Below are 25836 nucleotides of genomic sequence, written 5' to 3'. Positions count from 1 at the left end.
AAATGTTAATTATATACAGTTAACACCAATAATTAATTGTTAGTGCCAAATTATTGGCGTTAATTGGCTCATTGTTCAATTAAATTGCATACGCAATTTGGCACATGCTAAAATTTATACATGCAAATTTTAGTGCCATATATAGAATTAGGGGGCATGTATCTATAGAGAAAACGCTTATTACATAGGCCCCTTAGTAAGAAAAAAAGAGTAGACTTTTAGAAAGAGGTTAGCAAGAGGACACCGTTCATTCCCAAAACCGTGGCCATCAATAAACACGTAAAGTTTGTTGGCTCTGATCTTTGCTGAGAGGACTCATCTTGCTGCCTATTTCATAAGTACATAAGTAATGCCACACTGGGAAAAGACCAAGGGTCCATCGAGCCCAGGATCCTGTCCACGACAGCGGCCAATCCAGGCCAAGGGCACCTGGCGAGCTTCCCAAACGTACAAACATTCTATACTTGTTATTCCCGGAACTGTGGATTTTTCCCAAGTCCATTTAGTAGCGGTTTATGGACTTGTCCTTTAGGAAACCGTCTAACCCCTTTTTAAACTCTGCCAAGCTAACCGCCTTCACCACGTTCTCCGGCAACGAATTCCAGAGTTTAATTGTGCGTTGGGTGAAGATTTGTTTTAAATTTACTACACTGTAGTTTCATCGCATGCCCCCTAGTCCTAGTATTTTTGGAAAGCGTGAACAGACGCTTCACATCCACCTGTTCCACTCCACTCATTATTTTAGATACCTCTATCATGTCTCCCCTCAGCCGTCTCTTCTCCAGTGTGCTTTCCCATTTTGTTTCATAATGGGACATGCTATTTTGAAAGAGCACACACTATTAGGAAATGACTATTTATTGATTCGATTTGACATACTGTCCTATCTGGAACATCGAATCAGAACGGTTAACAACTCATTATAAATAACACAACATAAAGTAATACCATCATAAAAGCAGTAACATAACATACTAAAAGAACATTCAGACACCAAAGACAACAATCTAGCCTATATTTTCTGATCTTGGAAAGGCAAGAGTAAAGTAATATGTTTTTAATCCTTTCTTGAAGGCAGTAAGGTTAGATTCTAATCAAAGATAAGATGGTAAAGAATTGCAAAGGGCTGGAGCTGTGCCGCAGTTCAAGTACATTCAAGTCTTGCACGCTTACGAGATGGAAGAACTAGATGATTCTGATTTAGTGATCTTAATGTTCTTGACGGACTGTAAAGAATAATAAAATTGGCCAAATACTCTGGCTGGCCTGAGTGAAGAGCTTTATAGGCAAAACAAGATGAAAATGACAAGAAAACTAAGCTTTCTACATGCACACCCTTAATCCCGACATCTCCCTTATAAGGAATTTCCATGTACTTTTTGCTACAGGCTGAGGGTGGGAGTAGAAATGGAGGGGTTAACCAACTTTTTATTATTATTATTATTTATTACATTTGTATCCCACATTATCCCACCTCTTTGCAGGCTCAATGTGGCTTACAATTCGTCATGGATACTGAAATAGAAGAGAGTATACATTTGGCTTTACAGAGTGTTTTGGGTTACATGAAGATGAAATACATGATAGTGTAAGAGCAGAAGGCATTATAAGATAATGTTGGATGTATTAAGGGTTGTATAGTTACATGTGTTGATCATTGTGACATATCTTGTCAAAGAGATAAGTTTTCAATGCTTTACGGAAGTTGGTCAATTCATAGACCGTTTTCAGGTGACGTGGCAATGCGTTCCAGGACTGCGTACTCATGTAGGAGAAGGTAGATGAGTGCATTAGTTTGTATTTCAGGCCTTTGCACTTAGGAGGATGAAGATCGAGGAATGTGCGAGAAGATTTTTTTGCGTTCCTGGGTGGTAGTTCTATTAGGTCCGACATGTAAGCTGGGGCGTCACCATGGATGATTTTATGGACTAGGGTGCAAAGTTTGAATGTGATCCGTTCCTTAAGTGGGAGCCAGTGTAGTTTTTCACGTAGAGGTTTTGATTTGCCGAATATTAGTCTGGCTGCCTTGTTCTGGGCAGTCTGGAGTTTTTTAAGTATTTGCTCTTTGCAACCAGCGTAAAGTGAATTACAATAGTCCAGATGACTGAGTACTAGTGATTGTACCAGATTGCGGAAGACAGTCCTTGGAAAGTATGGTTTGATTCTTTTTAGTTTCCACATTGAGTGAAACATCTTTTTAGTTATGTTTTTCGCACGGTTCTCAAGTGTCAGGTGTCGATCAATAGTGACTCCAAGAATTTTTAGGGTATCCGAGACTGGTAGATTTAGATTAGGTGTGTTGATGGTGGTAAATTTGTTCTTATTGTATTGCAAGGTGAGTACTAGGCATTGGGTTTTTTCTGCATTAAGTTTCAGCTGAAATGCATCTGCCCAGGAATTCATGATATGTAGGCTTTGCTTGATTTTGTTGGAGATTTCTCTTAGATCTTGTTTGAATGGGATGAAGTTCGTTACGTCGTCAGCGTATATGAATGGATTTAAGTTCTGATTCGATAATAGTTTGGCCAAGGGTATCATCATTAGGTTGAAAATGGTCGGTGAGAGGGGGGATTTGGAGCTTCAGGTTTTCCCTTATAGGTCACTCACTACCCTAGTGATACTAGGGTCTTGGGATCCAATGTTTCCATACATTCTGCTGCGTCACAACTCTCTCAGCTAAATATTTTCCCCAATTTAATTCTGAGAAATAAAAAACTAGCTAAGGTGAAATCATTCTGACCTTCAGGAAATGGCCCTTAAATGACCTCTTATAAAATACCGACCAGCATAAAAGAATATGTGGCGTTTGAATGGCTTGTACTTTGTTGTGGGTTTGCACATAGGCAGAGTTTGAGAGGAACATGGCGGTGCGAGGAAGTACTTTTACTCGGCCAATGTTCAGCCGGTAGCAGTCAGCACTTTTTAAACACTGACTTTTGCCAGCTAAATTAGCTCCGGATATTCAGCACTGAATATCTGGAGCTAATTTAAGATATGCTGGATGTTGGAGCTCAGCAGGTCCCGGCTGATATTCAGCCCCACACTGTGGGCTGATCACTGCAGGCTGAATATTGCCGAGTGAATATTTTATTTTCAACCCCCCCCCCCCCCTTTTACGAAGTTGGTGTAGTAATGCCGACACAGCCCATTCACTTTCAATGGGCTGGGTCGGCATTACCATGTGACTTTGTAAAGGAGGGGGGGAGTCTTCATATACCCTGAGTGGGACTCTATTGCTTTTTACCCTACAGTTATAACAGTTTATAGACTCTTGGATTTAAGTTTTAGATTTAATGATTTGCTTTTTTAAAACCTGAGTTCAGGTGCAGAGCTATAAGATACCAGGGTTCTCTACACCTTTCATTTTCTTTTGAATGTTGATGGTTTCAGAAATTGAATGTAATGCTGAAATTTGAACGATGCATAGAAACGAAAACAGATTTCAATACAATTGAAGGGGTGGGGGGGGGGTGGAGCAGGAAGGGGGGGAACTGTTAAAATTGTGATGAAGAGATTATCATTCAGTTTGCACTCAACATGTTTTGTTTCACAATGGACACGTACTGAGAGTGTTGAATGTACATTTTGCTACATCATCAATAAAAAAAATTATTGAAACTAAAACCTGAGTTCAAAGCAAGTTACAATTCAGGTCCCGTGTTTTAAAACTATTGGGGGTCAACATTAAAACTACTTGTGCAGTGGGTACCAACTGCATAAGCAATTCATGCCAAAAATGCCACCTCAGTAAACACATACATTTTTGGCCACAGAAATATTGCCAAACCTTTTTTTGTATAGATGGAGGTGTGGTTAGGTAGGTTCCTGGGCGGAACCTGAAGTTAACCAGACAGCTTTGAAAAGCAGCCACGCCTTACGCTTATGCATATAAGTGAAATGAACAGACAGCAGGAATGATCTGAATTTACCTGTTTAAAGACAAGAAAGCATATTTAGTTGTTTCACTTAAAATGCAAAGGCTGCCTGTATAAACACAGACCTTTAAACTGATAATCCATTTAAAGTTATGAGCTCGGTGTCTTGCTGAAAACTGCTCTCTTGATGTAGGATGCACACACACAGCCTTCCAGTTTTTTCAGAAGCCATCAGTACCTTTTAAGAAATATTGCTACAGTGCAAATTACGAATGAAATTATTAGGGTGTGAAGAAACAAGTTATATATACTTTTCTTTAGGAGGGGAAAAGTGTTGTTTAGAGCAACAGGCTGCAGCCCAGAGAACACTACTACTACTACTTAACATTTCTAGAGCGCTACTAGGGTTACGCAGCGCTGTACAAATTAGAAATTAAGGACGGTCCCTGCTCAGAAGAGCTTACAATCCAAGGAAGGAATGGGACTTGATATACCGATTTTCTACAGTTTTTGCAACTACATCCAAGCGATCTATCTGGGGCAACGGAGGGTTAAGTGACTTTACCCAGAGTCACAAGGAGCTGCAGCGGCAATCGATCTCAGTTCCCCAAGACCGAAGTCCGCCGCACTAACCTATGACTCTTGCTGTGACTTTCAGCAAGTTATTCTGGGGCCCTTTTACTAAGCCGCGGTAAAAAGCGGCCTGCGGAAGTGTAGGTGCGTGTATTGGGGGCACGCTGGGCCAGTTTTACCACATTTCCAAAAAAAAATGTGTGGGTTTTTTTTTTTTTTAATGGGATGGGGAAAAGGGCCTGCGGTAAAAATGAAGCCAGCGCGCGCCCAAAACCAGCCTGAGTCCTTAATGCCACCCATTGATCTAGCAGTAAAGGCTCACGCCCTACATGTATGGTGACCGGTTGACATGTGCCAAGTGCTGATTACCGCATGTAGGAGGGAAATAAATAAATAATTTGTCCACGCATTATGGGCACGCGCCAAACCTGAAATTACTGCCAGGAGGGTCATTCGGGCACACGCCGCATGCACGTAGAGCCTACCGCGGCTTAGTAAAAGGACCCCTCTGCTTGCTGCTGTAACAGGCACACAGGTAGAGTATAAATGCCTGAGAACAATGACTCATTAGACCTGAATTATAAACCACTTCACCTGGAGAAGGTGGGAAAAAAATCCAGTTAACATTTCTCTTCCCCAGTGAACACATTCAAAGCTAGCCAGGGTCGCCGAGAGACTAGGCCGGGGCAGGGCCGACCCCCTCCGCCCCCCCACCGCTGCCCCCCCCATCGCTCCCCCTACCACTGCCGCCCCCTCTCACTCCCCCCGCTGCAGCCCCCCCCCCCCCCTGCAGTACCCGGTCTCACCTGCCTGCCTTCACGGCTCCGGGTCCCCTGCATTCAAAGCGGCAGTCGCAGATTGCCTCTCTTGAGTCGCAGATCGCCTCTCTTCTGGCCTTCCCTCCCTGTGTCCCGCCCTCATCTGATGTAACTTCCGGTTTCCACGAGGGTGGGACACAGGGAGGGAAGGCCCGAAGGGAGGTGATCTGTGACTGCCGCTTCGAATGCAGGAGGCCCGGAGCCGAGGAGGCAGGCAGGTGAGACTGGGAACTGCAGCACCGGTGGCCTGACCCCGGTGCCGGGCCCCCCCCCCCTGGAGGCCCAAGCCCAGGGAATTTTACCCCCCCTGCCCCCCTCCTCGGCGGCCCTGAAGCTAGCAAATTGGTTAGATTTTAATATCTGAATTTTTCTTGGAAGACTATCCAGTATGGAGGGTACACAGCATTCCAAGCATACAAATACGACGGGGGCTATTTCATACTACATCGCCTCTGTAAAAATTCCGAAGAAGCACCTATGTGCCTTTATAAAAGATTCCTACGATGACCACCAGTAGCACAGAAATTCTCTGAAATGTACTCTTCGTCTGAAGGTGTGAAAGTGTGCATGTACATTGTGACAAGGCTAACACTCTGTATTCCCCAAAGAAGCAGTCAGGTACTGAACCACAGGTCCCAGAAACGCTTGTAAGAGGAGGAGAGGAGGGGAGGCCAGAAAATAGGGAATTGAACTCCCTTCCCACTAGGGGGAGCCCGGGCTCGAGGCGAGGTGAGCAAGGTACTCCTTTCTCCACTATGGGGAGATGGAAGGATGAAGCTCAGTTTCCCTGGCTTCACCGTCAATATATAATTCCCCCTCCCAAGCTGTGAGAAGAGGCGAGCAGATTTCCTGGAGGCTTTGGATCACCAGGGGAGGGAGGAGACGAATGGAGGAGGAGAGGCCATGGAGTATGTGGAGGAAGGCAGGAGTCCGGCCCTAGAGCAGCCTAAGGAGGAAGAGCCAGCTTCCATGGAGTGGGAGACTGCAAAGGTTGCCCTACGCAGTCCCTAAAGGTACTGGTGAAGGCCCTGGGGAAGAGGCCCAGAAAGGTGGGGGAGAAACTGCCAGCCCTCCTCTTTCTAGGGTTATCCCAGAGAAGGGATACCTGATATTCAATGTTGGACTTTGTCCAGACACCTGCATTGACCATCGGCAGTTGACTGGAGAGTGTCAGGTCACCAGCCCCTATGCAAGTCTTGGCCGATATTCAGTGCTTATGTGTGTCCTGGCTGAATATTGGCCAGGACTCGCATAAGGGCTGGTGACCTGACACTCTCCAGTCAACTGTTGATAGTCAATGCCGGTGTCTGGACACAGTCCAGCATTGAATATCAGGTACCCCTTCTCACCTTCCCCACAAGTAAACACCATCCCTTGACAACTAAAGACCCCCATCTCACCCCCTGACAAGTAAATACCCCTTCCCACCCACTGACAAGTAAGAAACCCCAGTCAGAATAGGTACTTCAGGGCCTCCTAAACTCCCTGGTGGTCCAGCACAACGATGGGGACAGAAGCAAGCCCCACCTACTCCTGCCCCTAGTGGCTCCATAGTACAAATGACCACTGTGATCTCTAGCAGTAGTCTCATGATGTTACCAATAGCAACATGACACTATCATTAGAGGTCATGGTGGCCATTTTTGCACCCCTTATTTGCCTGGGCTGAGAGGGAGGGGAGGCAGGACATTGAACCATGAGCCGGCTAGTACTGGAAGTTATGGGGGTGCCAGACGAAAAGTTACGACTGCTTTTTATGTGATCCTAAGGTAGTTTTGCAAGGTGTGCTGTCCATGAGGCAAAAGTCACCGTTCCCTTCTCTGCCTGCCACGGAAGACTTAACGGCCTCATTATCACACATTGTAACACAATCTACAACCATGTCTTCTGGGCAAGGTACCACCCATGCCCAATTCCTCTGTGCATTGCTCAGCCATGTATTCCTCTGTGCATGTACAGCCCTGTGGAAGGCTTGCCGTGGCTTTTCCGCAGCGGCCTTTAAGTATTTATGGCTCTGTGTTCTAAAGCTACCACTGTTTTGTGTTAACCCTAAGCCCAATTATGAAAGGTGAAGAAAAGCTTGAGGACCACAAATGAGATTTGTTCATGCAGCGGATGCTAAAAATAAACAAACATTCCTCTATGTCTGATGAGAAGGAACAGCTGAGCTGTGTTTCTTAAACGGAGAATGACAAAGATCTGAGTAAATCAAGATGACACCAAGCAGCCGTTTGGCAGTATAATTAGTCCTAATCTTTCCACAAGATAAACCAGAATCTTCTGTAAGAAGGCAACTAGCAGCCAAAAATTCTTTATGGTTAAGCAAATTTCCTGGTACCAGCAGATACTGAAAGCATGAGGAAAATGAACTCCAATCCTCAACTATACTACTACTAAACATTTCTAGAGCGCTACTCGGGTTACGCAGCGCTGTACAGATTAACAAAGAAGGACAGTCCCTGCTCAAAGGAGCTTACAATCTAAATATGGAATGTTGCTAGTGGAATAGCAACATTCCATGTAGAATGTCAAAAAGTAGCAACATTCCATGTAGAATCTCAAGTAATAGCAACATTCCATGTTCCACTGCACTAACCACTAGGCTGCTACTCCTCCACTACTACTACTACTACTACTTAACATTTCTAGAGCGCTACTAGGGTTACGCAGCGCTGTACAGTTTAACAAAGAAGGACAGTCCCTGCTCAAAGGAGCTTACAATCTAAAGGACGAAATGTCAAGTTGGGGCAGTCAAGATTTCCTGAATAGCGGTATATAGTGGTTAGGTGCCGAAGGCGACATTGAAGAGGTGGGCTTTGAACAAGGATTTGAAGATGGGCAGGGAGGGGGCCTGGCGTATAGGCTCAGGGAGTTTGTTCCAAGCATGGGGTGAGGCGAGGCAGAAAGGGCGGAGCCTGGAGTTGGCGGTGGTGGAGAAGGGTACTGAAAGGAGGGATTTGTCTTGAGAGCCGAGGTTACGCGTAGGAGCGTAAGGGGAGATAAGGGTAGAGAGGTAAGGAGGGGCTGCTGATCGAGTGCATTTGTAAGTTAATAGGAGAAGCTTGAACTGTATGCGGTACCTGATCGGAAGCCAGCGAAGTGACTTGAGGAGAGGGGTGATATGAGCATATCGGTCCAGGCGGAAGATAAGACGGTGATGTTTGTTCTTTATGCGATCGGCAGTGTGCGTTCAAGAGACCATTTGCGTACAATCGTCCCAGTTCTTAGTTAATTCAGATTCGGGTTCTCCTGTACACTAGACTCATTCGCACATGTAGGGAATACAGTTTGTTGTCCCTGTGGTAGCATTACTCAATGATGTCAAGCAGTGCCTTTGCAAAGGCATTAAGGTTTATTGCACACTTTCTTCACTCCCTGGCATTCAAAACCAGCTCCTATCATCAATGTCTTTGAGCCCTGAAAACAGACTGCCTACAGCTTTCACCAAAGGGCTTCCCAATCAATATCGATAGAAGATCTGTCTATGGTTCCGAACACTCAGGAAGCCAAAGCAAGTGATTACGAACTAAAACGAGATGCTTTCTCTAAAAGAAAGTCACACGTATTTGCGGCAGCTCCTTTTCAGGTCCGAAGGTTAATCAGAGTGACGGAACTCAGATGGAAACATCACCATCACAAATATCATTTGGAGTTGGAAACAAAGCAGCCTTGCTTTTTGCGGGAACGAGGGGGTGCTCTACTGAGCGCAGCTGAGCCATAACTCAGGAGACGCCCCCCCCCCCCCTTCTTGACGATGCGAGGAACTACACCCCAGACATTTAACTAAAACCAGGGGTCAGGAGAGGTTCAAGCACAAAGAAAAATACGGGTCTGTACTACAATACAATTCATAAAATTTATGAGGCAATAAATAAAAGAAAAATAATTATGATGTTAAAGAGACCACTTCCACAAATGTACCAACGGTCTCATCAAATCAAATTTATTGCTGCTATTACAATAAACTTGACTGTGCCCGTTGCAAACAGGGAAACATGGATTTTCTTGTGCATGTAGAAACGAAAGAACACATGTGGGCTGATGCAAAAAATCAACTCCAATATAATCTGATTCAAACTTCAAAAGGAATAAAGCGTGGTAACAGAGATTTAAAAAGATAGCAGAAGAGAAGAAAAGGGACCATAAATAATACAGATACATATATATTTTTTAAGGACAACAAAAAAGCACAATCTGCTGCAGTAAACTCTCAGTGGACCACAAGGAGAGTTTCCTCTTCACAAACATCAGATCAGGCAGCTAAAATTACTACTGAAACGCTGTTATAACTGTCACCTGTGGTGGGTATAATTACAGCCTGCTGCTGCTAGCACGCCCACCTCACATGGCTATGAAAGGACCTGCAGCTTGCTAAGACCAGACAGACAATGGAGAATGCATGCCACCTGACGAGAGCCCAAAAGGAGCAGTCGGGGAGACTAATAAAAGTGACAGCTTAGAGACAAATGACAATACAGCCTGAGCCACAGTGAAGGCAGCAAAGAAAAAGTAATATCAAATTAGCTGGAAAATGTAAGTGCTGAGTGGAGTTCTTTAACAGGTCACAGCCCAAGCAGGAAACAGGTTATAAAATACTGTTTTTGCACACGCGTTCAGCTCTGCTTTATTTCTGTAGAATCTTTTGAGTTCTTTTGCATTGCCTAAACATTCATGCAATCGGTGGATCCTGCATGGCTCATTATGCATTAGGATGAGTATATTATATAAAATTATATGGCTTAACAGATGAGGAAAAAAAATCTTTTAAAATAGGGTTGCACAGCAGGCCTTCTGATCTGTATGTCACAAAGAGGGGCATAATCGAACGGGGCCCGCCCAAGTTTTCCTGAGGGCGTCCTCGCGGACGTCCCCGCGAATCGAAACAAGATGGGCGTCCATCTTTCGTTTCGATAATACGGTCGGGGCCGCCCAAATCTCAACATTTAAGTCGACCTTAGAGATGATCGTCCCCGATTTTCGCCGATAATGAAACTGAGGACGCCCATCTCAGAAACGACCAAATGCAAGCCATTTGGTGCATTCGTAGTGCACTGGCCCCCTCACATGCCAGGACACCAACCGGGCACCCTAGGGGGCACTGCAGTGGACTTCAGAAAAAGCTCCCAGGTGCATAGCTCCCTTACCTTGGGTGCTGAGCCCCACAAACCCCTCACCAAAATCCACTACCCACAACTGTACACCACTACCATAGCCCTTAGGGATGAAGGGGGGCACCTAGATGTGGGTACAGTGGGTTTGTGGTGGGTTTTGGAGGGCTCACATTTACCACCACAAGTTTAACAGGTAGGGGGGAGATGGGCCTGGGTCCGCCTGCCTGAAGTGCACTGCAGTACCCACTAAAACTGCTCCAGGGACCTGCATACTGCTGTCATATTTGAGGCTGGCATAGAGGCTGGAAAAAATATTTAACATTTTTTAAGGGTGGGAGGGGGTTAGTGACCATTGGGGGAGTAGGGGGAGGTCATCCCCGATTTCCTCCTGTGGTCATCTGGTCATTTAGGGCAAATTTTTGTGGCTTGGTCGTAAAAAAAAAGGACCAAGTAAAGTTGGCCAAGTGTTCGTCAGGGACGCCCTTCTTTTTTTCATTATCGGCCAAGATCACGGCAATGTAGCTGTGCTAACTGGTTACTGCGTGCCCACTTTCCATTCCCCCAGGCACACCCCTGCACAAAAAAATAAATTTTATTTTTTAGCACGTGGGTACCGTATGCACATCTTAAAATTACCACGGGACGCCTCATCACGCCCCCACGGAATGCCATTTGTTTGCTGCGGTAAGCTTGCGTTACTGCTTAATTCAGCTTTGTAAAAGGGCCACTAGATTTTATCCTCAGCCCAGCTTTTATGTAAATAGTTAAACATTCTTGCTCTGTAGAACACGGTGGCCTCTTCATGGGAAGACCTGCCGTCTTGCAGAGATATAAAAGAATACTTGGATACGAATTTCATGTTATGCAGTTCTCCAAAAGCAACTTTCCTTTTAAGCATCCAGGAAATGGTAGCAGCTTTTAATAACATGCCAGACATATTAAAGCACAAAGAAAATATTACATGACAGAGTTCTTTAGCAATAAAATTAAGCAATTCCTTCATGCTACATTGGACGGAGAATAACAATATTGCTGTAAATAGGGCATTTACTACCAAATGGGGAAGGAAAATCCTTCAAAGCAGAAAAATAACAGGTGCAGAACTTGGCTCCCGGTTCAACATTCATACTCCTCTTTGCTGACCAAATCGTTTTATGATTCAAGCTGGGTGAACAGGCTGATGTGAAACAATTCACACGACAACACAAAACAGCTGTACAATGCAGCTAAAGGACCCGGTTACCAGAGTGGTTATTGCATTTCCAATCCTTAACGACGTTTGCAAAATGACTGCACCATAAAGAAGAGATGCATCCAGGGTTTTCACCAGAGCCTAATAAGTTTGCTACCTAGATCCCAGAGAGTAAAATATTCACATCACTGGAAAACAAAATCTAGCTTCCTACTTTTACTAGGTGGTAAGATCTAGCCACTCAAAATGTAACAAAGTAAATAATCAGATTTACAAGACCTGATTTTAAAAAAATGTAGGGATCCTTCCATATATATCACTATCATCTCCCAAACATTCACTCTTTTACATTCTGTAAGTATATTCAATCTGCTTCCAAACGTATGTTAAAGAAACCTTTTCTTTATGGGGAACATCAGAATCTTCATCAACAATCCCTTACGGGCACAGCGTCTCTCATACTTAGGGCGCCATGTAACTCCTCATACACCAACCCAATATTATCCGTTTTTTCTTTTTTTCTTTCCTTTTACTCTTCATAATTTTCACTTAGCAATTTAAACAAGTACTAGACTTTTCACTTTTACTTATGAGTAGCTTTTTAGCAGCAATTTTTGCTAGTACTTGTTTAAATTGCTAAGCGAAAATTATGAAGAGTAAAAGAAAAGAAAAAAAGAAAAAACGGATAATATTGGGTTGATCTATGAGGAGTTACATGGCGCCCTAAGTATGAGGGACGCTGTGCCCATAAGGGACTGCTGATGAAGATTCTGATGATCCCCATAAAGAAAAAGTTTCCTAGTGGTTAGGGTGTGGACTTTGGTCCTGGGGAACTGAGGAACTGAGTTGGATTCCCACTTCAGGCACAGGCAGCTCCTTGTGACTCTGGGCAAGTCACTTAACCCTCCATTGCCCCATGTAAGCTGCATTGAGCCTGCTATGAGTGGGAAAAACGTGGGGTACAAATGTAACAAAAAAAAAATACTTACAGAATGTAAAAGAGTGAATGTTTGGAAGATGATAGTGATATATATCAAAGTAAATAATGGCAGGTTAAGACCAGTGTGCTCCATCCAGTCTTCGCTGTAGGATTGTAACTGCTGCTCCATGCAATTCACCCCCACTATGACTTTGTTTAGGCTGGTAACTCTTGTTCCATGGATGTTAACCTCCCCTCCCCCACGCATTTGTTTATGGCAGTGGCATAGCCAAGGGTGGCCCCGGGTGGCCCGAGGCCCACCCACTTTGGGCTCAGGCCTACCCAGTAGCAACATACCTATGATGTGGCTGGTAGGTATCCCCAAACCCCACCAGCTGAAAACTCCCAACAACTGTCCCTCCTGCATACCTTGTAAATAGCAGATCTTCGTCTGCAGCAACTGATACAATACTGCTCGCACCATCCCCACAGCCTTCCCTCTGATGTATTCCTGGAAACAGGAAGGTTCATTGGAGGGAAGGTTGTGAGGCCAACATGAGCAGGAGTTGCTTCTCGCTGCCAGTGAAAATCTGCTATTTAAAATCTAAGCAGGGGAGGGGGGGATGTTTGAGAGACCATATGGCATGCAGGCGAGAGAGGGAGAGACCAAATCACTTGTGGGACAAGGCAGAGTTCTTCTGCCCTCCCATCTTGGGCCCAAAATTGGATGTCTGGCTCAAAACGAGGGCGGGACCACAGCTGAACGAGGGAAGGGAAAGGAAGGCTCCCGAAGTGCCGCCCAGCAGCTCGCACGCTTTTCACGGCTGCTGCTACCTGCTGGCCGCTCCGACGGCGGGGGGACTGGAGCTTGGGCGGTCGGGGTGGGGCGACTTCAGGCGCGCTGCGCGGGGCTCCCTTGAGCGCGAGGCCCTATGCGGTCGCCTCGCCCTAAGACCAGCCCTGTGTGTGCATATCGTGCATTTGTGAATTTTATCACTGTTGTTGTCTCCAGCTTCACCAGGAGGATATTCCAGACCTTCACCATTCTTTCCATTAAAAAAATATATATATTTCCTGATGTTGCTTTTAAGCTTACCTCCTTACAGTTTCATTTCATTTCCTCTGATTCTACAGAGGCCTCCTCTTCTTTGGAAAAAAATTCATTTCTTCAATAATACCTTTAAGTATTTAAATATCTGTGTCAAGGGTATACATATTTAGGTTTTCAAGTCTCTACTGGTACATACTCCTTACTATTTTCATTCTCTTCTGCCGAATCCCTTCCAGTTTCTTTATATCCTTAATAAGACACAGTCTCCAGGACCAAACACAGCTTTCCAAGTGACATCTCACCAACAATCTTTACAGGGGCATTATCACTTCCTCCTTTATGCTGGTTATACCCTCATTTATGTAACCTAAAATCCTTCAAACTCTGACCACTATCTTATCATATTCTTCTACCACCTTAAGAGTGGAGGAGTGGCCTACATTTAGAGCACCAGTCTTAACATCCTGAGGTGGCCAATTCAAATCCCACTGCTGCTCCTTGTGATCTTGGGCAAGTCATTAACCCTCAGGTACAAATTATATCGTGAGCCCTCCATGGACAGGGAAGTACCAATGTGACTCACCTTGAGCTACTACTGAAAAAGGTGTGAACAAAATCCAAATCAATTCTTGATACTATTACCCCAAGGTATCTTTAGATTTCTGCTTCTCAAATGCATCTCTCTGCACTTATTCATATTAATACTTATAAATTTTTACAGCCAGTCTCTAACATTTACAGATCACTTCTCATACTGTCTACTCCCTACTGAGGCGTCCACTCGGTTGCAAATCTTTGTGATATCTGCAAAAGGGCAAACTTTGTTTTCGAACTGCACAGCAATGTTGCTCACAAAGATATTGAACAGAATAGGCCTAGGACTGATCTCTGAGGCACCCCATTACTCACTATTCTTCTTTAGAGTGAATTCCATTTACCACCAGGGTTGCGGAGTAGGAGTCGGAATCAATTTTGGGTGGAGTTAGAGTCGGTGTCTGTAAAAATGTACCGACTCCAGCTTCAAAATATTGATGGCTACTTTTGACATCAAGTCATTGTATACGATGATCCCACAGGACAAGTTGCTAAGTATAATCATAGATACACTGGATGCTCGCCCCAAACCGCATGAAGTCCCCACAGGTTTTTTGCAAGAATTAACAGAATTAGCATTATGTAAAAATTTTTTTGCATTTCAAGACAACATCTATCTGCAAAAATCCGGAGTGCCAATGGGAGCGACGTTTGCCCCGACATTAGCCAAATTATACATGGCATGGTTTGAGAATAAATGGTTCTTTTCCTCTCCATTTAAAGACAAGACTGGTATTTGGAGACGTTTTGTTGATGGTGTTTTTGTATTACGGCATGGGAACCTACAAGAACTAAGAGAATTTCACAACTGGCTCAATCAATACCACACAAGAATTCAGTTCACGTTGGCGTGGTCAGATGAAATGATACAGTTTCTAGATGTAGAAATACATTTGACACAGAAACAGTTTAGAACGAGAGTTTTCACCAAAAACACAGACAGGAACACATTTTTGGAATATGGAAGCTGCCATCCAAAGGCACTCAAAGTCTTCCCTTTTCTTAGTTTCTTCGGTTTAAATGAATATGCACATCTGATGAAGATGATAAGACACATTCAGAACTCTTTGGTGCCAGATTATTATGAAGGAATTACCCACACAAAGTTGTAAAGCATGCATATACAAGGGAAGATATAACAACAGAGATCTGCTGCTACAGGATAGACAATGGCCAGAACAAGATGACCACACCATGACGTTTGTGATGCGATATGTCCCTGGAGGGGAAGCAATAGCGGGGATTATTAAACACCATTGGGATACAATAAGATCGCATCCCTTGTTTATTGATCACAACGTAAGAACTGCTTTTTCACGCTCTAGAAACTTGAAGGAAATACTCAGTCCAGCTCTACTGCCAGAAATTTCGAGTGCGGCCAGAGGAAGACATGGGACAACACGATTTGGTCACTCTAAATTTATGAAAACACACTGTAAGACGTGTCCAGTGACAGTAGAGGGAATAAGTTGTTCAAATGAAGGCAAGGTACACAAGTTAAGAGGTAACACTAAGTGTCGATCGATAGGTGTTATCTACTATATTAGATGTCCCTGTGAAAAGCTTTACATAGGGAAGTCCACGAGATCTCTACATGAGAGAATGATAGAACATCATTCGCGTATATCAGCCCGCAATTTGGGAGCTCCTCTAGTCCAGCACTGCATGTCAAAAAATCACACGGCAGATGATCTAAAGTGCATGGTAATTGAGCAAGTTTTTCCATCCGCCAGAGGAGGTGATTTTAAAATAAAGATAGTATAACGCGAAACATTCTGGATATATTATCAATTGGACACAGTAGAAGCCAAAGGGCTGAATACTTATGTCCATTGGGGCTGTTTCTGTTGATAGTTTGGCCAATGCGGATATACCGGACAGCTGTTTCCGGGTCGGCAGCTATAAAAGAACGCCATCGCCATATTGAATTGTTAAAGAGAAGCAACACACAGACACTGTAGTCAGTAAGTTCGTGAGCCAGGAGCATTTTTGTAAGTAAATGAGGGAGCTATTATGTGACATGGAGGTTGATTTCGTACTTTCTTTATATCAACAGATTTGGTGATACTCCCCCTTGACAAAGCGTAGCGAAACAGGCACCTGTCGGGGTGTAAGAGCTCACCAATATGAACAGATAAGTGTTGTGTTATTAGAAAGGAATTATGAAGCTATAATTATATGCATGTCCAAGAAAAACCTGAAAAAGATATAGGGAGGTGGGGGAAGAGTCAATGATTGAAACATACACACGAGCAGAGATTCACTGTGGAGTGAAATGAAAATAGCCGTGTTAGCTATATGAGACTCTACCTCACGTAGTTAATTGATCGAGCTATCCCGTTTAATACTCTCTGCTATTTTGTATTTGTTTTATCCTAGAAATAAGCAGTGGATTTTCCCCAACTGCATTTTAATACTGGTCTATGGACATTTCCTTTAGGAAGCCATCCAAACCTTTTTCAAACCCCGCTAAGCTAACTGCTTTTACTACATTCTCTGGCAACGAATTCAAGAGTTTAATTACACGTTGAGTGAAGAAATATTTTCTCTGATTTGTTTCAAATTTACTACTTTGTAGCTTCATTGCGTGCCCCTTGTCCTAGTGTTTTTGGAAACAGTAAACAAGCGATTCACGTCTACCCGTTCCACTCCACTCATTATTTTATAGACCTCTATCATATTTCCCCTCACACTTTAGCCTTTCCTCACTGGGAAATCGTCCCATCTTATCGTTTTTGTCACTCTTCTCTGTACCTTTTCTAATTCCACTATATCTATTTTTAGATGTGGTGACCAGAATTGAATACAATATTCAAGGTGTGGTTGAACCATGGAGTGATACAAAGGCATTATAACATCCTCATTTTTGTTTTCCATTCCTCTCCTAATAATACCTAACATTCTATTTGCTTTCTTAGCCATTGCCGCACACTGAACAGAGGGTTTCAATGTATCATCAACGACGACGCCTAGATCCCTATCCTGGTTGGTAACTCCTATCATGGAACCTTGCATTACGTAGCTATAATTCAGGTTCCTCTTTCCCACACGCATCACTTTTGCTCACGTTAAACGTCATCTGCAATCTGGATGCCCAGTCTCCTAGTCTCGTAAGTTCCTCTCGTAATTTTTCACAATCCTCTCGTGATTTAACAACTTTGAATAACTTTGTGTTATCAGCAAATTTAATTACCTCAGTAGTTTCTCCCATCTCTAGATCATTTATAAATACGCTAAAAAGTATCAGTCCCAGCACAGACCCTTGGAGAACCCCGCTATCTACTCTTCTCCATTGAGAACACTGACCATTTAACTCTACTCTCTGTTTTCGATCTTTTAACCAGTTTTTAATCCACAGTAGGACACTACCTTCTATCCCATGACTCTCCAGTTACCTCTGGAGACTTTCATGAGATACTTTGTCAAACACCTTTTGAAAATCCAGATATACAATATCGACTGGCTTACCTTTATCCACATGTTCGTTCACCCCTTCAAAGAAATGTAATAGTTTGTGTACACTGACACCACAGAGACCTTATCCAAAAAGCATTTTATACCATTGTTCCAATGAAAATAAATCTTCAGTGAGAAAGGCCCAGGAAATAGTAGAGAAGGAAATCAATCTGCAGCTAAGTATCTTATCTCGATATACATTATTCAAGTCTTCCAGTCTCTTTTCATATATCTTCTGGTGCAGACCCCCGCACCATTTTGGCTCAGAGGAAAGCAACCAAAATGGTATGGGGTCTGTGTGTAAAGAAATATCAGAAGAGACTTGAACATGTATTGCCTGAAGGAGAGGAGAGAAATGGCAATGCCGTAGCGAGGGCAGCTGACACCCGGGGCGGGTCGCCGCTGCGCACCCCCCCCCCCCTGGGTGCAGCACGGCGCACCCTCTGGAGCGCCCCCCCCCCCCCAGGGAAAGCGACGAGGGATGGGCGGGAGGGCCGAACCGCCCCGAGTGCATGTCGCTGGGAGCTGCGTGGGCTCCGCTGGTTCCCTGCTCTCTCTGCCCCGGAACAGGAAGTAACTTGTTCCGGGGCAGAGAGAGCAGGAAACCAGCGGAGCCGACACCCCCCCAGCGGCGTGCACCCGGGGCGGACCGCCCCACCGCCCCCCTTCCTACGCCACTGAGAAATGGGAGATATAATACAGACATTTAAATCCGTGAAAGATAATAAAGAAGAAAGCAAGCATTTCCAAAAAGGGAAAACTATAGAGCTAGAGGACTTGAAATGAAGTTGCAAACTTTAGTAAAAGGGCCTTTAAGTAATTAGTTGGTTCAGAACAAATCTTTTTGCGTTCGGCTAAGTTTTTGAGTGAACGGTTTATCTTAAGAGTCTTTATCTGCTTATTCAGTCTTCTGATATTAATGAGCTCTAAACCTGGTCCCGCTAAACCAAGAAATTTGGTTTCATGCACTGGGCTCCCATCACTTACAGAAGGTATTAAGCAACTGCCTAAGCAATATACCAACCCGGGGTTACATAATTTTCACACTTTAAAGAAAATAAAGCATAGAGGGGAGTAGACTGCACCGGGCATCAGTTACAACCCTAAAGAAAAAGTGAGGATATCCCTTTCTGGGCAAACTGGATTGAGCATGTTGATCTGTATCTGCCATTCATTTGCCACGTTATACGGTATTAACCTCAGTATTACCCTGATGGCTCATTTCTAGTCAATCTGAGCCAAGAATGGAGCACAATTCAGAACAGTAAAATAAAGGAGAAAAGAACATTGTTTGAAATGACACACAACAATAAAAAAAGATGGGGTTCATATTCAAAGTGATTTAACCGACTAGAAATGTCTCCTGGCTGGTTAAATCGCTTGTACGGGCTGTCCACTGATATTCCATGGCACTTAACCAGTTAATGCCACTGAAGATCACCACACACTGCTAAACTCAAAGCCAGCTATTTTGTGAGTGGCCTGGGAGTGGAGTCAGCACGTATGCGTTTCATATCCCGATGCTCACAAGCAAGCGCGCGCACTAGAGGCCATTAGAACCAGAATAGCGCCCACGTTTTCCAGCGCAGCATGCAGAGAGGCCCCGATAACGGGGAATAATGAGCAGGGCCACTGAGAGGGGGGGCAGGGGGGACAAAATTCCCTGAGCCCGGCGCCACAGTCCCTGATCTCACCCACCCCTTGGCTCCGTCGACCACCCGCCACTGGGCCGGGCCCCCTGCATTGAATTCATCACAGCGCCTCACCTGTCACCTCCGTGACTGAAAGCGCAGCAGCAGAAGATCGGATTTGCCTCCCTTCAGGACTTCCCTCCCTGTGACCCGCCCTCGTCTGATGTGACTTCCACGAGGGCGGGACACAGGGAGGGAAGGCCCGAAGGGAGGCGAATCCGATCTGCTGCTGCTGCACTTTCAGTCACGGAGCGAGGTGACAGGTGAGGCGCTGGGATGATTTCAATGCAGGGGGCCCGGCCCGGTGGCAGACGGAGGGTGGGGACTGCGGCGCAGCGGTGACAACCTCAGGGGCGGGGCCCCGGGCAGGCCCGACCCAGTCTCTCTGCGGCCCTGATAATAAGCACGCCAAGGTAGTGCAAGTAGCATTCAAATGAAATTAAAATGAGGTAATTCCCTATCCCCCCACCACCATATGCTCAGAACACAGCGCTGTAAACTAGGGCGCCTTTACTGCGGGAAATCCTACGCCAGCACATTTTAAACTGCACCTTTCCTCTCAAACCACTGATTCCATGCTAGATGTTAGAAATAAACCAATCCTCCCATTTTCTCTGTTCTCTCTGCCTCCCACCCAGACTCATAAAGTATCTTCTGAAGTATTTCAATTAACTTCAGGCATTAGCCGCATCTATCTCAAATGCCCACAGGCTGAAGCCATCTGCCTCTGGGAATGACCAATCTCCCAAGGAAGTAAAGAGGATACTTTTCTATTATGTTTGTTCTAACGCTAATGTGCATAGCATAGTCGGCATTCCTCACTCGCCCTCCCCGCTCCAAGCTTTCGCTGCAGCTCGATCGTTCGGCACTTCTTCCTCCTCCTTCCTTCCTCTCTCCTTCCCCTCCTCCGGCATTCTGGGCACAACTCTTGAGCGCATGCACTAGACACTATCCTCCCCTGGACTCCCTAATGCTCAATGCTAACAGCGTGCCTAAATTTGCATGTCAGGCAGCTGTATTGAGGCACTGTTGTGGTGGTATTTTTCCCAGTATTGAACATCGGGGGTCTCAGTGCCAATATAAAGTCAGTCCCATCTTTATGCGACTTAGTGCTGAATCTCGCACTTAACCATATGAGAGATAGCCGGCCACATAAACTCAAATATTCAATGCCACTTCCCAGACATGGCCAAGCATTGAATATCCAGAATAACACCGACAACGGCTAAACATAAGCTCACCGCTGAAGGCTGAATATCTATCCTGATGTATTTTAGAAGGTGGAATGTGGTAGCCGTGTTAGTCCACTCTTAAGGTTATCAATAGAAATCAAACAAAATAAAACATGGAAAAGAAAATAAGATGATACCTTTTTTATTGGACATAACTTAATACATTTCTTGATTAGCTTTCGAAGGTTGCCCTTCTTCGTCAGATCGGAAATAAGCAAATGTGCTAGCTGACAGTGTATATAAGTGAAAACAATCAAGCATTACTATGACAGTCTGACAGGGTGGAAGGATGGGGGTGGGTTGGAGGTATGCATGGGGACATGCATGGGGAAGGTGGAATGGAATTCCAAATCACGCACTTACCAAAAATGCAATTATGCTTCGTCTTGTGGATTCCCACTGAAAACAGCTGTTCATGAACCTCATTGTGTTCCACACTCCCATTGTGATTTTTTTCACACGGTCAACATTCCTCGATAAGATCTAAAGAAAAAGCAACACAAAACCCCCCAAGACCTCAAATCAATTACTTGAAATCTCAACTCCCTTTTTCTCCAGTCTTATTTCACTCTTCCCAGTTCTGCAGTGCTGAAGACTTCCTGTCAAGTGTTTAGTTAATTACTATAAATACACTCTTCCCGCCTTAGTCACCTACAAGTAAAAATCTTTGAAAGTCCCCACTAGAATGCACGTATGTACTTCTATTATTTTAAATAAGACACAGACAAGTGAAACTTTGTCAGGGTTAAAAATATATAATCAGACAATTCAGACAGGTTTATTGTGGGAGGTTATGAGTCAGATTTGACCATGTATTATAACGTACTAAAAGACATTTGGTGTAAATAACGATTTATCCATTTCATTTCTCAGCAGTTTCAAATTAAGGGTACAAGGAAAGCATAGTCAAGAAACAAAAAAAATCTGAGAAAAGGCCATTTTCTCGAGGTTGATTCTCAATCAAATGAATCACCCTGGAAGTCATTATGACCCAATCAACACTCCAACTATCAACCAGATGCATCAGTACCAAATGCAGTGGAACCAACGTACAAAATCATCACTGATACAGTATTCATTATCTGAATAAAAGAATATAAAAACAAACAGGTAACCCATTTTAACACAGAGAGTAGCAACCAGACATGGAGGGCAATGTCATGAGTTGTGCATTAAAATTACTTCTGATATTTTTTTTTCCTGATTTGTGTTTTCCCTTTCCTCAATGATGTGGACTTGAGTTTGTTTTCTTGTACTTTTTACATTGAATTATGTAAGTGAGCAAATTTTTAAAAAAATTACTTCCGATGCAGTAAATAGTATAGCACACAATTAATATGCACTAAACAGGGAATAAAGAAGGGAACTAATTTTAGCACAAATCATGAACCAGTGCAAGCTAATGACCCGTACACAGAATTACTGACAATGTGGAAAAGTGTAGTAAGGTTCGTGAACTGTTTCACTTCCACTTTATCACTGAAACATCATTTCAAACCCTGAGATGAACTGAAGTTCTAACTTCCTATTCAAGTCAACTTGAAGTTAAAAAATCAAGTGCCAAGGACCTGAGATTCCTACACTGGGGACACCTGGAGATGGCCTTTTCAATTTTGGGATTCAGAGACCCAGGGCTTCCTGTCTCAGGGTCACCGTGTTCCTTGGTCATGCATCAAGGGCCTTTCAGTTATGCAACTCAAAGCAGGGATCCCTTCATCACCCACCTATCTTCTAGCCTATCCCTACCATCTACTCATCCCACCCACCTATTTCACTTCTACTAACATCCTCAACTAACCACCCACCTTCTAGCTTATCCCTACCATCTACTCATCCCACCCACCTATTTCACTTCTACTAACATCCTCGGCTAACCACCCACCTTCTAGCCTATCCCTACCATCTACTCATCCCACCCACCTATTTCACTTCTACTAACATCCTCAACTAACCACACATCTTCTAGCCTATCCCTACCATCTACTCATCCCACCCACGTATTTCACTTCTACTTCCACCTCGGCTAACCACCCACCTTCTAGCCTATCCCTACCATCTACTCATCCCACCCACCTATTTCACTTCTACTAACATCCTCAACTAACCACACATCTTCTAGCCTATCCCTACCATCTACTCATCCCACCCACGTATTTCACTTGTCCCTTCCATCTCAGCTAACCCCACATCTACACACAAATCCACCCCTCATCTACCTATCCCTCCCCACACACACTTGTCCACTACTAACCAACTGCCAGCCTATCTTTGTAACCACTCATCCATAAACTAACTCAAGCCAACCATATGGTACATTTAGATGGCTCCCCTACCCAAACTTTTACTGCTGAAGTTATTGGGGGCAATAAAACCTCATTTTATTCTCGCACTGGTTTTCAGGTAATGATTTCTCCAAAGCATTTTAGCTCTTTGCTCTCAAATGCAATTTTTACATACTTTAGTCTATTCTGCTTCCTAGGGATGATCAGAGATGGTGTCCATGTATCAAAGAAGGGACGAAGTGTCTTCTGTAAGATTGGCTAATGTACTAAAGAGGACTTTAAACTAAATTTGCTGGGGATAGGTGAGAAAAGCCCCAAAGTCATTAATAACCCTCAGGAATGTAAGACGTCAAATACCTTTATAGAAATGGGAAAAGGGGTAATATCTGGAGAGCTTTGTATATCAATATACATAGTATGGGAAACAAATTTCTAGATCTAGAGCTTTAATGGTAGAAGCCAACTTGGATTTAGTGGTGGTCAAGGAGAAGTGGTTGGCGGAGAGCCATGACTGGGATAAAGTTATACCTGGCTAATCTATGCAGGAAGGGCAGAGGAGTGGCATTATATGTTAAGAATGATATTAGAGTGACAATTGCAGGATATATGGGATAAGGAAGAAGCACTATGGGTTAAACTGGAAAGAGAGAATGGAAAATGTATTTACATTGGTCTGATATGCAGGTCTCTTTCGTAGTCAGAAGAAATGGACAGAGATTTAATTGAAGACATTCACAAGATAGCTATGAAAGGGGAAGTACTACTAATAGGTGATTTTAATTTGCCAGACGTTGATTGGGACATCCCTACTGTGGGGTCATCTAGAAATAATGGGATCTTGGATTCTCTACAGGAAGAATTGTTCCAGCAGTTGGTAATGGAATGGAGCTATTCTGGACCTGGTGCTCACAAATGGAGAGAGTGTTTCTGAGGTTACAGCAAATTTGGATTTATTAATTGATATATTGCAGAAATTAGAAATGGACAGACAGGTCATTTGTTGGTTCATTTCATATTTAAAGGGGAGGGAGGTCAATGATTGTTCGGAGTGGAATACAGATCTCAGGTGTGGCTGAGGTTGACTGTGGAGTACCACAGAGGTCAGCATTGTTGGACTTATTGTTCAATATATTTTTGGCACCACTAGGCAATGTGTTTCGATCTTTAGGTGTTTCACATTGATTCTATGCGGATGATGTACAATTTTTTTCCCAATAATATCTAGGGAAGTAGGATTTGGTAATCAATTATGGGGCCCTTTTACTAAGCTGCGTAGGCACCTACGCCCGTCAATTCGGAACTACCGCCCAGTGACCGCATGGCCCGGGTCAGTCCAGAGGGAAGCAGCTAAAATGATTGTCTTTATCATAAAGCAAATGAGGACAAACTTAAAGATCTAATATATATACTTTGGAAGAAAAGTGGGAGAGGAGAGATACAGTATGATAGAGGGGACATAGGATGAAGGTGAAAGGGTATAGACTCAGAAGTAACTTGAGGAAATACTTCTTCACGGAAAGGGTGGTGAATTCGTGGATCCTATGTACTTGTCTCAAGTTCTCTTTTATTCAAAACAGTATTTAATAAAAGCAAACTTGGGACAAGTACATAGGATCTCTAAGGGAGTGATAGGGATAGTAGATGCAATATCTGTACAGACTGTGTAGGCCATATAGAGGGGCATAATCGAAAGGGACACCCAAGTTTTGTTGAGGACGTCCTCGCAAAATGTCCCGGTGGAGGGGCAGGGAAACCCATATTATCGAAATACGGTCGGGGACTCCCAAATCTTGACATTTAGGTCGTCCTTAGAGATGGTCGTCCCTAGACTTGGTCGTTTCTGATTTTCGGCAATAATGGAAACCAAGGACGCCCATCTCAGAAATGACCAAATGCAAGCCCTTTGGTCATAGGAGGAGCCAGCATTCGTAATGCATTGGTCCCCCTCACATGCCAGGACACCAACCGGGCACCCTAGGGGGCACTGCAATGGACTTCATAAATTGCTCCCAGGTACATAGCTCCCTTACCTTGTGTGCTGAGCCCCCCAACCCCCCTAAAAAACCCACTACTTTACACCACTACCATAGCCCTTACGGGTGAAGGGGGCACCTAGATGTGGGTACAGTGGGTTTCTGGTGGGTTTTGGAGGGCTCAGATTTACCACCAGAAGTGTAACAGGTAGGGGGGAATAGGCCTGGGTCCGCCTGCCTGAAGTGCACTGCACCCACTAAAATTGCTCCAGGGACCTGCATACTGCTGTGATGGACCTGAGTATGACATTTGAGGCTGGCACAAAATATTTTAAAATATATTTTTTGAGGGTGGGAGGGGGTTAGTGACCACTGGGGGAGTAGGGGGAAGTGATCCCCGATTCTCTCCGGTGGTCATCTGGTCAGTTCGGGCACCTTTTTGTGGCTTGGTCGTAAGAAAAACAGGACCAGGTAAAATCGTCCAAGTGCTCGTCAGGGACGCCCTTTTTTTCCCATTATGGGTCGAGGATGTCCATGTGTTAGGCACGCTCAAGTCCCACCTTCGCTACGCCTTCGACACGCCCCCGTGAAATTTGGTCGTCCCCGTGACGGAAAGCAGTTGGGGACACCCAAAATCTGCTTTTGATTATGCCGATTTGGGTGACCCTGTGAGAAGGATGCCCATCTTTCGATTTGTGTCAAAAGATGGGTGTCCTTCTCTTTCGAAAATGAGCCTGAAGGTCTTTATTTGCCTTCATTTTTATATATTTTATGGTTTTTTTTAATGTTTCTAGATTTTTCCATGTTGCATAGGTAAATAGAACTTCAAATTAATCCTCTGCAAAGGATTAATTTGAAGTTGTATTTTCAGTAAGCTATTCTCAATAATCCCCTATATAGTTGCATAGGTAAACAGTCCAGTCTGCATAAAAATTACACCAACCTTTTTTGAAAACTTTGGGTTTTCTTCAATAAACCGCACTTCTTGTGGCTGAAATGTCCTGATACTTGCTCTCAACTTTAAATTAAAAAAAAAAAAAAAGAAGGGTATTCAGGTCAAGCTGAGACT

At 44.0% G+C, this 25836-nt stretch overlaps 1 protein-coding gene across 1 annotated transcript in view; it reads right to left on the bottom strand.

Annotated features, from left to right (window-relative positions):
- The window catches only part of MCTP2 (multiple C2 and transmembrane domain containing 2), a 376016-nt gene that overhangs the window by 98660 nt on the left and 251520 nt on the right, over positions 1-25836 (bottom strand). The window contains exons 16-17 of the mRNA XM_030189721.1: positions 25711-25785; positions 20876-20995 (exon numbers count right to left, since the gene is read on the bottom strand). Of these exons, the coding sequence (XP_030045581.1) occupies positions 20876-20995; positions 25711-25785 (195 nt within the window). The remainder of the gene's footprint in view (positions 1-20875; positions 20996-25710; positions 25786-25836) is intronic.

The sequence above is a fragment of the Microcaecilia unicolor genome, chromosome 1 (genome assembly GCF_901765095.1).
Source record: "Microcaecilia unicolor chromosome 1, aMicUni1.1, whole genome shotgun sequence".
NCBI classification, from domain to species: domain Eukaryota; kingdom Metazoa; phylum Chordata; class Amphibia; order Gymnophiona; family Siphonopidae; genus Microcaecilia; species Microcaecilia unicolor.
This window is presented reverse-complemented; position numbering and strand designations above follow the sequence as displayed.